Source organism: Zea mays, chromosome 5, assembly GCF_902167145.1.
Source record: "Zea mays cultivar B73 chromosome 5, Zm-B73-REFERENCE-NAM-5.0, whole genome shotgun sequence".
Classification (NCBI taxonomy): domain Eukaryota; kingdom Viridiplantae; phylum Streptophyta; class Magnoliopsida; order Poales; family Poaceae; genus Zea; species Zea mays.
This window is the reverse complement of record NC_050100.1, coordinates 65,152,217-65,165,702: the sequence shown is the minus strand read 5'-3', so window position 1 is coordinate 65,165,702 and position 13,486 is coordinate 65,152,217. Positions and strand designations below refer to the sequence as shown.

Genomic DNA, 13,486 nt, shown 5'->3' with positions numbered 1-13,486 from the left:
AATTGACAACCCTTCAAATCAATCTCTTTATTCTCAAGACTCTCTATGACAGTATTAAATCGTAATACCTGAGATACATAAATTAATAGAGCTGTTCAGATATGGCTGCAGACTCACAGGAGATATTTTTTTTCTGGGGCTCAGATCTGGAGTGACTGCTGAATTCTGTCAATCAGACACTAGAAACACAATCAGTTAGTACAGCCACCTACGGCACTTGCTATCTCCCTGACTGCAACCTGAGACTGAGGTTGTTTCATAGGAAGGTGCTGGTTAAATTAAAATAATATAAAGGTGCAGATTATAGAGAAAAAGGTGCCTGAAAACTGCGGCCACTTTAGCCAACCATCAGTCACCTTTAACTGACAAAATTCTATTCTATGCAGCGCAATGATTTCCTGTTAGAATGTTTTATTTGGGGGTTTCCGTCAAAAAAGGAGAATCGTTTCAGCACTTGGGAACGGGTCCAACACGCGGCTTTCTTTCTGTTCAGAGGGACGACAGAAGACAGGCTTGGATGCCAAGATAGATGCAGCACCACCATGGAATGGAATGGAATGGAATGCAATGCAATGCAATGCAATGCCGGTAGTGTCCTGACGAGCCTAGCTGGGATTTCCTGTGAGAGTCATGGCCACGCCTGACTGGCACGCAATGCAAGGAATTCAACTGTCAGCAGCTCGTCAAAACGCTCCGTCCGTCCGTCTTTCTCCTGGAAAAGCGTTTTCGGCTGTTCGTCTGCTATTTTTGTCTCTATAAATTGCAATTGTCTAAATAGCCTCCGCTTTCTTTGCTTGCTTGTATCTTCCCTCCTCCATCTCCATGCATGATGCGTCCTGGACTACTGAAGTTTAAGTATGTATACAGTAGGTATGTAGTTAAAACGTACAGTCAGTCAGACATGATTCTAGTCCGTATCCTTTGAGAAAGCTACGGGTGCCCAATCTAAACGCAGTGCAGACGCGTTACTCTGAATTCATTATTGGTTCGTGTGTGCCACCAGCAATGGACCAAGTCGTCTCAGACTACTTTGAGGCTTACAACTGGCTCGGTCAAGATGACCGATTTATGGTATGTTTAGTTTGTAGAGTCACTCTATGCTTTATGAGGTAATGCATTATAAGTTCATTTCATCAATTTTGGTGGAATCAACCCACTCCTCATGTATATACTAATTATTAGCTTATGAGGAATGGGGTGGTGATAGATCAACCCATTCTATTCCACAAACCAAATAAAAAAGTGAGAAGTGAGAAAAAGATGGATCACTTCATTTCTCAAACCAAACACACTATTAGAATCCCCTTCTTAGAAAACGTATCGGGTGCACATGAGCTGTAGGTATGATTCACATAAACTAACAAAGTTTATAAAAAAATAAAAATTTCATACATATTCTATCAATTTTACTCTAATTATATACAAAATTTTAAGTTCAAATTCATTATGCATTAGCTGTAATAAAAAGGATAAAATTTTCGACATGTTTAAATTAGAAAATCGGCTAAAATGTTCTCTTTTTTATTATAGCTAAAAAAATATAACGAATTGGAACTTCAAATTTCGTACATAATAGGAATAGAATGGAAAGAATATGTATAAATGTCATGTGCACCGGATATGTTCTTCTTCCCAAACGGTTTGATCGTGCTCTGATCACAGGGGCGGTCACGAGAAACACCACATGATGGCATGGGTCAGCATGGAAGACAACGCTTCCTACCTCCATAAACACTAGCCACCATGGTTCCTAGAGGACACAATCTCCTTTGCTCTTCTCTAGACCGGAAATGCCCTAACACATGACGTCTACAGAGAGCCAACAACTACACTGGTGTCAGGCTCCGAGAGAAGCCACCGACTAACCATACACGTAGGACAAGATTACGTCGAATAGAGACAAGATGGTGGGACAACGACAGTGCAAAATACAACGTTGGCCAAAGCGGCACTCAAAGTCGAACAGAAAGGTATAACATATAGATTCTAAAGATAACCAGGATCTCACTAAGTCCCTACAAACCAATCTGATCTAACCTCTGTGATGCATACCTTCTTGATCGGCATTCAGAGGATAAATCTAAGGCATACCTTCTTGACCAGCGTTGAGAGTGACGTCAACAAATGGCAGCGGCGTTCGCCGCCGATGCTCCACCTTTGTTTGGAGTGCCTCTTCCTCCTCACTAGTTCTCGGTTGGGGCATCTTCTCATCCTCCTCCTCCTCCTCCTCCTTGGTTCTGTACTTGCTCGGTGTTGTTGGTCACAATGGGGGACTCCTTAGTCCGGCCTCTCATGGGGGACGTCGTCGACACCATGGAGTCAGTGGCGGAGCTTCCGATATGGCCAGGTATGGCTCACGCCATACCTTAGATCCAGAACTCCTAGTCCGCTCTCCTCCACTGCATCTGCCTAGTGGTCTCGTCTGGACGACTCTCTTCTTTGCCACCTCTCGGTGGTTCAGCTCTGCACGATCGTGCTTGCAGCCTGCCTCCGCTCTAGTCGGACATCTTGAGCGACGCGCTGAGCCCCAGACCCGTCCCATCAACCGTAGTCTGTTGAGCGCAGCCAGCTCCATGACGAGCCGATGACCTTCGCTTTGTGGGTCGCGGTTCCGCGCGACCATGCCTGCGCCCATGATGGCTGCTAAGGACCAGGCCATGATGCCACCTTCACCGGCCGCCGCCGCCCACGTTCAGGATCTCAACCGCTTGCGCGAGGTTAGGGAGTTGTTCCACACGATGCCCTTCCGCAACATATACGACATGAACTACATGATCTTCGTCGAATGCTCGATGCCGGGAGATCGCTAACGCAATCACCAAAGGGAACCTGTGCATGAAAACTGTCCTGCTAGCATGCACGTGCACGTGTGTGATGCTCAGAGGGTGTCGGATGAAATGGCACTTAAAACCTCATGGCGTCGAATGGCATTGTTACCTGCTTCGCGCAAGCTGTTTGATGCAATATCGATCAAGAATGTCTCAGCACAACGCTTATTGGTACTGCCTTAGCCAACTGATGGTGAATGTAAGGGGTATGATTGAATGAATGGTCTAGGATTTTTGGGCAGTGATTATTTATGAGTATATTGTGATAAGTGGCATGGCAATTCTTGTGACATATTCCAACCATACCTTAATTTTTATGCGTCCTCCGCCACTGCATGGAGTCCATGATTGGGGCAATTCCGGTTATTGGTGTGGGCTAGGTTTCAGCGCGTGGGAGCATGGAGGACTCCCCTTGGCAGGGCTGGGCCAGCAAAATCTAAGACCTTGTACAACATTCCAGAATATCAATCTATAAAGTAGAATTATACTAATATAGGCTATAATAATATGATAAAAAGGTTATATTAAGAGTTGTGTGATTGTGTCTAACTGTCTATTCAATTTTGTATTGTATAATTTTACTTGGATAATATTATTTTGTTAGTGTTATTCTTTAAAATGAAATCTTGAATGACATTCATGTTAAAATGGAGATGTAGTCGTGATCAAAGACAAAAACACCATACAGACAACTGATTTGACTCATGAGATGAAGATTTACTTAGAGATTAGTTGATTTATTAGCCTAATGTGCTAGAAGTGAAGGTCCTTGGAACTCGGGGGGGGGGGGGGGGGGGGGGGGCTGTTTCCCTGAACAGGCTGCACACCCACTAGGCTCGGGCCTGCCCCTTGGCTCAGTTCTATTCCAGGTCAAAGGACATCGTCCTAACAATAACTAGTCCTACCTCCCCTCAACCTAGAACTGATATGTTTGTTTATTCATCAGTAGTGAAGTGCAGAGATCGGAGGTCCCATCTTATATGTTCACGAGTTGTTTTAATTCATTTTGTGTGTTGGTAGAACCAATTATCAGTTATATACTTGTCTGGACGAATATTATTATCATATTACATAGATCGTACAAGAAATATAATTAACCAGCAGGAACTACATGTATCTGTAAAATAATCAGCACTAAGCTAGCCAGTAGTGAAGAAAGAATTCAACGTAGATCTAGAGATGACGACACTGCCTTGAGAATTAGGGCAGTAACAATAAAAGTCAGCTAGTACGACGCAAGAGAAGACTGGGAAAGAGCGCATCACTCGCTCGCCATGACGCCATCATGTCATGTCTCCTCCTCCCCCATGCCCCAGAGTCTCCTCCCCGCCGGCCTATATATGCAGAGGGAACTCAGCTCTTTCCCCCATTATCGACCAGCACCCTCATCTATATCCATCAACATCGATCCATCCATCCATCATGGCGGCGGAGCAGCAGCATCAGCTGGATCTGCCGGGGTTCCGGTTCCACCCGACGGAGGAGGAGCTGCTGGAGTTCTACCTGAAGCAGGCGGCGCGCGGGAGGAAGCTCAAGTTCGACATCATCCCCACGGTGCACCTGTACCGGCACGACCCCTGGGAGCTGCCGAGCCTGGCGCGCGTCGTTGGCGAGCGCGAGTGGTACTTCTTCGTGCCCCGCGACGGCGGCGGGCGGGCGGCCAAGCAGCAGCCCGGCTCCGGCGGCCGGCCTAGCCGCACCACGGAGCGCGGGTTCTGGAAGGCCACGGGGTCGGACCGCGCCGTGCGGTGCGCCGCCGACCCCAAGCGCCTCATCGGGCTCAAGAAGACGCTCGTCTACTACGAGGGCCGCGCGCCGCGGGGCACCAAGACGGACTGGGTCATGAACGAGTACCGCCTCCCCGACGCTGCCGACGCTAGCAGCGACGCGCGCGTGCCGCAGGTGGACGTGGTGCTGTGCAAGGTCTACCGCAAGGCCGTGTCGCTCAAGGAGCTGGAGCAGCGGGTGGCCATGGAGGAGCTCGCGCGCGCCACCGCCACGCCGTCCGCGTCCCACAGCACCGGCTCCCCCGCCGACTCCATGTCGTCGTCGGAGATCGTGATGGTGCCCGTGGGCGGCGTCTCGCTCTCACCGTCAGCTGCGATGAGCATGAAGAGAGAGGAGGCGGCGAAGAATCAGCAGCAGCAGGACCCCTTCCTGACGCAGCTGCGGAGCCCACGGATGGAGAGCTGGTGGTCTGCCTACTACGCCAGCGTCCTCAACTTCTAACCAAAATCCACACAATCCAACAGCTTTATATGTAAAGCGAAGGCCCACGCTCACAGTCGTCGGCCCAACTGATGCCCGTGCGCCGCGCGCTGGGCCGCACGGCCCAAGAGCTACCAAGCGCGGGCACGCACCGCGGCAGCCCAAGGATCTCTCCACCTTATCTCCCTGCTCGGGACTCGGGACCTTTACCTATCTTCTTCGTTCTTCCATGGGAGCGAGCTAGAGAGAGGGCGCCATGGATCAGCAGCTTCTCGTGGATGACTCCAATCATATTAACGATATACTAACTTATAATGTGCCGATCGTTGAACACCGTTTATTTTGATTTGATTTGATTTATTCCATGAGCAATGCAAATCCGATATAGCACGGATTCTGCACAGCTCATCTGATCGACTCCCATAGTCCCATCACAACATATTATTATCGCCCCCATCGCTTAATTTAGTTTAATTATTTACGCTTCAGCGTGAGCAGCGGTTCCAGCAAGGGATGCGCTGTTGAAGGGCCTCTGGTTGTAGCAGTCCAAGTTGTCGCCGTAGCTGATGCCAAGGATGTCGCAGTAGCTGGTGTAGAAGAAGGTCCGGTTGGCCACCTTCTCGTTGTAGCCTTTGCCGCACTCGATGCCGTTGATGATGTTGGTGATGACGCCGTAGCCCGGAAGCCTCCCCGCGGCCTTGTCGGCGGCCGAGGGGGTCCACTGCTCGGTGGCCACGTCGTGGCACGACGGCTTGGGCGGCTGCGCCGTCATCCAGAACCAGATGGCCGTCTTGAAGGAGATGACGGCGTCCGACGCCACCAGCTCCGGGTTGCTCAGCAGGTCCTGGGCGATGGTCGCGTCCTCCCCGGCCGGCCCGTAGTTGTAGTTGTAGGAGAGCTGGATGGGCCCGCGGCCGAAGTACTTCTTGCCGGCGACGCACGGCCACTGGGCGTACTCGCCCGTCATGTCGCAGTAGTCGGCGGTGGCGCCGTTCTCCTCCTTGTAGCAGTAGCCCCAGGTGAAGGCGCCGTCGGGCGCGTTCGGCCAGCCGCCCGTGGTCTCATGCCCCGTCTGCCCCAAGAACGCGGCGAGCTCGCGCTTCTGGACCTCCGTGCTGCCCGTGGTGCCGAAGCCCGGAACGCGTCCGCCGCCGTGATGAAGGCGTCGTACGTGTAGAAGCCCCGAGCTTTGCAGTCAGGTTCGTTGCGGTGCTTCAGCATCCTCTCGAAGAGATCTTCTGTGATAATGGACGCCACGCCACCGCCGCTCGGGGGGCCAGGGGTGGGGGTGGGGGTGGGAGGGGGAGGAGGGGGAGAAGGAGAAGGAGGAGGAGGGGGAGGGGTGCCGCCCCCGCCGCAGCCGTCGCACTGACTCTGGCAACCGTCTCCGCAGTAGTCGGAGGTGGAGCCACAGTAGCCCCACTTGCTGCAGCAGAGGCAGTCCGGGCAGAGCTTCCCGTCGGCGCCATCGCCGCACTGCGCAGCTCGAGCGGACACGGCGAGCGCCGCGGCCAACACGGACGCAAGTGCCAGTGCTCTCATCATGGACTCTGCTGGTTGCTGCTGCGTGCCACAAGCGGAGCGAGAGCGTGCCCTCTTATATACAGTACAGGCAACCGGCTGCAGAGGAGAAGCAGGTTGGCACGCTGGACGGTCTCATACACTTGTTTGTTTGGATACCCAGTGTTAGAGGAGATGTGTGTAAGTGTGTGGGCACCACTGTTGAGCTACCGGTCCATTAGGGTTAGAGTTGAGTTTATATATTATAACCCCTTCTCTATGCAATAGATTAAATCATTTCACTATCCTACATGGTATCAGACTAGGTTAGTGTTTCTTCTTCCTCCCACCCATAGCCGCCACCCACCCCTCAGCCGCCGCCAGCCCTAGGACCAGCCACCGCCCCCTAGGAGGCTCATCCTTCTCCCCCGGGGCGGCCTCCCTCCTCCCAGCCGCCGCAGCAGCACGGCCAGGGCGGTCCTAGCAGCGACGGGTGGACTACCGAGCAGTTCTGGTCGCTGCTGGACAAGGCGGACCGCCGATTCGCCCGGGTGCGAGACCTGCCCTCCTTCGCCCACTAGGAGCCTGACGAGTTCGCCAAGGCCTTCTGCAAGGTGTGCGTCATCTCGGGCCTCCCCACCAGCACCAGCACCGAGCGCCTGGACCACCTCAACGACGCCGCCAGGGTGTTCGGCTTCTCCATCACCGAGGCGAGCACCGGCTCCGAAACTACTGCTCCGTCACCACCATCTTCGAGCTCGCGGGCCTCGGGATCTGCATCGTCGTGCTCGAGTCCTACGCCGTCGACATCCCCGACGGCAACATCAAGGACGACACTGAAAGTCGCCTAGAGGGAGGGTGAATAGGCGAAACCTAAAAATTATAATTCTAAACCCAAACTTGATCCCTTGGTTAGTGGTTAGAACAAGATGTACAAATTATCGGAGTATAAAACTAAGTCCTTTGCTTGCAAAGAGTGTTGCTTTCAAAGAATGCGGAAATATCAAATCAATACAACTAACAAGTTTATGAAGAGTAAAGCAAGAGGACTTAGATAAAAAGAGCAATAACACAAGTTCTTTCTTGCAAGGTGTTGCTTTTGTAAATGAGAATTTAACTTGAAGCAACAAAATAATATTAGAAAGGAATAGTGCAAGAGAACTTAGGGAGGGAGAAAACAAACAAATCACAAGCAATAAATACAAGAGACACGGGTGATTTGTTTTACCGAGGTTCGGTTCTCGAGAACCTAATCCCCGTTGAGGAGTCCACTAAGGACGGGTCTTTTTCAACCCTTTCCCTCTCTCCACCTATCACCAAGACCAGTGAGCTCTTCTTCTTTTTCTCAAGGATCACTGAGACCCCGCAAGGATCACCACACTCTTAGGTGTCTCTTGCTAGCTTTACAAGCCTCCAAAAATTTGGAGGAAGATCAATGGGAGTCAAAACTCCACGCTCAAATGATCACAAGATGTAGCACACACTTTCTCTCAATGATTCTCACAAGGCACTAAGGCTAAGCTCACACGAGTAGCTCTCTTTTGCTTGATCACTCTTTTGTGGGACTTGTGTTGCTTGTGGTGGCCTAAATCTTGTGTATGAGATAGATCAATGAATGGAGTTGGTTGGGAGGGCTTGAATATGTCAACTATATGCCTTGATATGTTGCTTGGGCTCCCACCCCTTGGAATGGCCGGTTGGGGTGGTATTTATAGCCACCAACCAAATTGTAGCCGTTAGGGAAGGCTGCTGGCGATGGGCGCTGGACGCTGTCCGATGCGCCTGTCGGTGTTTTGGGTCCGACCGCACACCCGGGGTTGCCCCTCGAGGTGTTTTTAGGAGTAGGACGGTGTCGACGACTGTAGCAAAATGGTTCGTGCCAGATGCACGAGGGATAGTGGACAATGTTTACAGGTTCGGGCCGCTTAGAGATGCGTAACACCCTACGTCCTGGTGAGTATGCTTGGTGAATGAGGTTACAAGAGAGCTCTCCAAATTGAGAATGCAGAGAGTTGAGGTGGGTGGCTGAGTAATAGGGTCGATCGTTCTGAAGGGGTGCCCCCTAGGCCTTATATACTCGACCGTGGGGCAATACACGTGGATATGATAACAATGTGTAGCTAAAAGATAGTGAACTGTTTTAGTTTATCCCCCTATAGTTCTGCCGACCTATCCTCGCATGGCTCCGTTGCATGGGGGCTCCAGAGCGGGAAAGTCGGATCTCTGTTGTGGTCGCTCGCTCGACGTTGTGGGCCGTCCAGGCTTGCACTAATCCGGCCTCATGTCAATCTGCTTTGCTGATTGTCCCTCCCCAGGCCCACGAAAGAATGACCTTACGATTTATTGGACCCTTGGGCCTTTCGTGAGGTCTTTTACTTCTTCTAGTGGACCCGAGGGATATCTGTCCCCCACAAGCCCCCGAGCTTTGGGTTGATTTTGAGGTAATCAGCCCAAAGATCCCAGGTCCACCTTGCAGGTAATTTGGGGAAAACGATTTCTTACTGTCTCCTCCTGCTTTGGTCACTCGTAAACTGAAGCTTTGTTTCGTGCTTATGCCTTAGAGGTCGGCATTTCATCTTGTAGGACCCTGAACTTCATTGGGTGCACTGGAGGTGCACCCAATGGGTGTAGCCCCCGAGCTTCAAGTAGATTTTGGAAAATAATCTACTCGAAGGTCTTCATCAGAAATTACTTTCATCTTACTCTTGTGCTTTGGTTGAGGGTCAGCCTTGTCTTTAATCTTGTCCCATGCCTTAGAAGTCGGCACTATCTTGGCCTGAAATGGTGATCCATGGGGTGCACCGAAGGTGCACCCAATGGGTGTAGCCCTCGACCTTCAAGTGGATTTTTGAGGATAATCCATTCGAAGGTCTTCCTTTGGTGTCTTTTTGTTGAAGATTATCCTTTCTGCCTGTGAAAATCGGCATGATGCCATCCGCATTATGCTTTGGAGGTCAGCATTATGTCATCAATATTATGCTTCAGAGGTCAGCACATATTTTGTCTTTTGCAGCCGAGTTCACAATCCATCCATATCTTGCTAGGTGGTGCAATTTATTTGCTCTACGGCTGGTTGGACATTTGATGGACGTTCCCTGTCTAGTCTTCACGTCGCTTCTGCTGGTCAGATTCTATACTTCCCCGGCTATATTTGGCTTTCCTCTGTTCCTTACTGATATCTCATTTTTGTCTTGAGGTATTCATTGCACGCCCTGCACAGATGTGACAGTTTTGAAAAATATACTGATAATTCCTAGGCGTCCCCCCCAATGGGTGTGGGCAAGGGACGGCTTGGTACGCTGAGTGTTTTAACCGTCTGCTTCTGAGTAGTAATGTGATGTGACGGCGGGTGTAATCATATCCTCCGCGCTGTTGACTGGAGTCCCAATGGGTGTTGTGTTGCGTGAAACGGCGTTAGCCGCCTGACGTGTCTTCAGACGGGTTGAAGTGCTTATTGAATGCTTTGCGACTGTTCAGTGACCGCGGTTGGAGGTGAGCGGTTGCCTTCTCCTTTTATAAATAATGTCGTTGTCTCTCCGGCTTTTTCACATCTCTTGTTTGTTGCTTGCTTTTCTTCTCTCCCTTTCGCTTCCACCATGGGTAAGAACAACAAGCGCAAGCGTGAGCCAACTCCTCCATCGGAGGATTTTGGTGACTCGGAGTACTCAGAGGAGGAGTTCTCCTCTGACTCTGAGGGGTCTCCGGCTCCCATCCCCCTGCGTGAGTCGTCCCAGGGGCTCGCGGCGGAGGTCTGGACATACATCCGGGCCGTCGAGCGCTCCGGGCTCGAGGGCTCGGATGAGTCGGAGTACTCCTCGGATGAGGACTCGTCCGAGGAGGACGGTGGCGGCGACGGCGAGGACGACGACGACGACGACGACGAAGGCGGTGGCGGCGGTGACGGTGACGGTGATGGCAGCGGCAGGGGCGGCAGTAGCGGTAGCAAGGATGGCGACGACGGCGACAGCAGGGGCGGTGGCGGCAGCAGCAGGGGCAGCAACAGGGCCAGTGGCTAGATGTCACTGGTCATTAGATTTTAGTATAGTATAGTTAGAATAATGTAGTTGTATTTAGTAGTGTAGAGTAGTGTAGTGTAGTGTAGTAGTAGTAATAGTAGTAGTAGTATAATGTAATGTAGTAGTAGTAATAGGGAAGTATCAACTCATAATGAGTTGATTTGTAAGTATGATATCTTCCCTTTAATGAAGAAATGATGTTGGCTTCTCTGTGCTGGTTGCTCGTTTGTATTCATAACTCAGAGTTCTTGAATCATTCCTCTTCCCACCTTTTCCGTGAAGTTGATTCCCTTGGAATAGTAAGTAAATAACTCTAGCATCGTTTCGACGTTTTTGGAGATAGCTGCCGAGTAACTTGTAGACGACGTCGGAGTTTTAGAGGTAACTGCCGAGCGACTGAAGACAACATCAACGTTTTAGAGGTAGCGCCGAATGACTTGAAGACAACGTCAGCGTTTTAGAGGCAACGCTGAGTGACTGGACACGATGTCGGAGTTTTGGAGTCCACTGCCGAGCGACCTGAGGGCGACGTCAGTGTTTTAGAGGTAACGCCGAGCGACTTGAGGGCGACATCAGCATTTTAGAGGTAATGCCGAGCGACTTAACACTATGTCGGAGTTTTAGAGTCAACTGCCGAGCGACTTGAGGGCGACGTCAGCATTTTAGAGGTAATGCCGAGCGACTTAACACTATGTCGGAGTTTTAGAGTCAACTGCCGAGCGACTTGAGGACGACGTCAGCATTTTAGAGGTAATGCCGAGCGACTTAACACTATGTCAGAGTTTTAGAGTCAACTGCCGAGCGACTTGAGGGCGACGTCAGCATTTTAGAGGTAATGCCGAGCGACTTAACACTATGTCGGAGTTTTAGAGTCAACTACCGAGCGACTTGAGGGCGACGTCAGCATTTTAGAGGTAATGCTGAGCGACTTAACACTATGTCGGAGTTTTAGAGTCAACTGCCGAGCGACTTGAGGGCGACATCAGCATTTTAGAGGTAATGCTGAGCGACTTGAGGGCGACGTCAGCATTTTAGAGGTAATGTCGAGCGACTTAACACTATGTCGGAGTTTTAGAGTCAACTGCCGAGCGACTTGAGGGCGACGTCAGCATTTTAGAGGTAATGCCGAGCGACTTAACACTATGTCGGAGTTTTAGAGTCAACTGCCGAGCGACTTGAGGGCGACGTCAGCATTTTAGAGGTAATGCCGGGCGATAGCGGGTTGCGTGGACCACTTTGAGGATAATAGCCGAGTGATGATGTGGTGCACCGGTGTTTTGGAAATAACTGTCGGGTGATGACGTGGCACACCGGTGTTTTGGAAATAACCGCCGGGTGCTGACTGGGCGCTTTTTGAAACGGTATCTGGCTCGGGAATATCCCATAAGTCCTGCGCTTTTAGCCGCCTCTGCTTTCCGTGCCCTAGTTCTTGCTTTCTCGCTTCCGAATCCTCTCTGCAATTCGCCTCCCACTCTGCTCGCCGGTAGAATCGAGATGGCGCCCAAGAGGAAAGCCTCGAGTTCGTCTGCCGCGGTGATTCCTCCAATCGACCCCAACAGCCAGTTGCCTTTCGCAGGTAACCACATGTCTGTCATCTCCGAGCCCGAACTTCTCCACCTTGTGTCCATCGGGGTTCTTCCCCCGAGGGAACTCTGTTCTTGGCGGATTTGTCATGGGGTTACTGTCCCGACTGAGGATACCCATGAGTCCGTGATTTACGCTCCTTTCCTTCTCCGCGGCCTCGGTCTTCCCATTTCTCCCTTTTTCCGTGGCCTCCTTGATTTCTACCATCTTAACTTGACCCATCTAAATCCCAATTCTATCCTGCAAATTTCCATTTTCGTTCATTTATGTGAAGCCTTTCTTGGCGTGCTGCCACATTTTGGGTTGTGGAAGTACTTGTATCACTGTCGCCCTAGGATGGCCGGGGGACAACATCAGTTGGTTGGGGGTGCTAGCTTGGAGATGCGCCGCGGGAGGAAAACTGAGTATCTCAAAATCCCTCTCAAAGACAGTATCAAGGGATGGCGCTTGGAGTGGTTCATTGTTGAGAATTATGGAAACTCTCTCCCCCTCGGCCGGGAAGACAGCCGGACGTTCGCACCCCGAGTTGGACCGAGTCCCCCACGGATCAGGAGGTAGCTGAGGCAGGTGTTTTGCTAGCTGAAGTTGGGTTGCTGAAGGAGAGGGGTCTGACTGCTGAAGCTGTGGTTGCTGATTTTGTCTTCAAGAATATTCAGCCGTTGAAAGACAGGGTATACCCGGCTTATCTGTATCGAGGCCTAGCCGACTCAACTCGGGTTACCAACAGAAGAATTCCCTCTGTAGACTTGGTGAACCGACTTGAGATGATCCTTAGAGGCAAGGTGTCAAATGTTGGTGCCCCAGTGGCATACTCAGCCTGGAACTTGCCTCCTCCCAAAGCCTTCACTCTTTTTGTGTCGAATCCACCTGTCACTGATGGCAGTTTGGGCCTTAGAGTGCGACCCTCTGCTGAAGAAGTCAGCGCCTTGGTTGCCTCGCTTGGGGAGATTCCTGATGATGAACGACAAGTCCATTTTGAGGTGCCCCTGAATCCTAGTGATGCAGAGATAAGTGCTATGCTTGATTTGCTGGCTGAGGACTCTTCTGATGCTGCTCCTGCTGGGACATCGGTGGTGGCGCCCCTCCCATAGGCTGATACGACCTTGGATATTCAGAAGCCTGCTAGTACTCGCCCGAGGCGCCCTTGCCGAGCCAATCAACCTGATCCTTCTGCTGATGAGCAGAAAAAGAAAAAGAGACGCCTCCGGCGAGTATCCAGTTTGGATAGGGATGTTGGTACTTCGGTTCCTGCTGCTGATGAAGTGCCTGTGACTGAATTTATTGACGCTGATCCCAATGGGTGTGGCCGATCTGCTGCTGATCCCCATGTGGGTGCTCCATCTGTTGCTG

At 51.2% G+C, this 13,486-nt stretch overlaps 2 protein-coding genes across 2 annotated transcripts; one reads left to right on the top strand and one right to left on the bottom strand.

The window, feature by feature from the left end:
* The first annotated feature begins 4,103 nt into the window (after window positions 1-4,103).
* On the top strand, window positions 4,104-5,390 carry LOC103626469 (NAC domain-containing protein 22). Its single transcript, XM_008646874.4, has one exon. The coding sequence runs from the start codon at window positions 4,119-4,121 to the stop codon at window positions 5,055-5,057; it is 939 nt and encodes a 312-aa protein (XP_008645096.1). The 5' UTR covers window positions 4,104-4,118; the 3' UTR covers window positions 5,058-5,390.
* A 90-nt stretch (window positions 5,391-5,480) lies between these two features.
* Window positions 5,481-6,790, bottom strand: LOC542243 (class I acidic chitinase). The gene is given in 2 exon segments (XM_008646875.3): window positions 5,481-6,179; window positions 6,182-6,790. Coding segments are annotated over 2 exon segments (1,065 nt in total). The 5' UTR covers window positions 6,582-6,790; the 3' UTR covers window positions 5,481-5,514.
* Window positions 6,791-13,486: the final 6,696 nt, after the last annotated feature.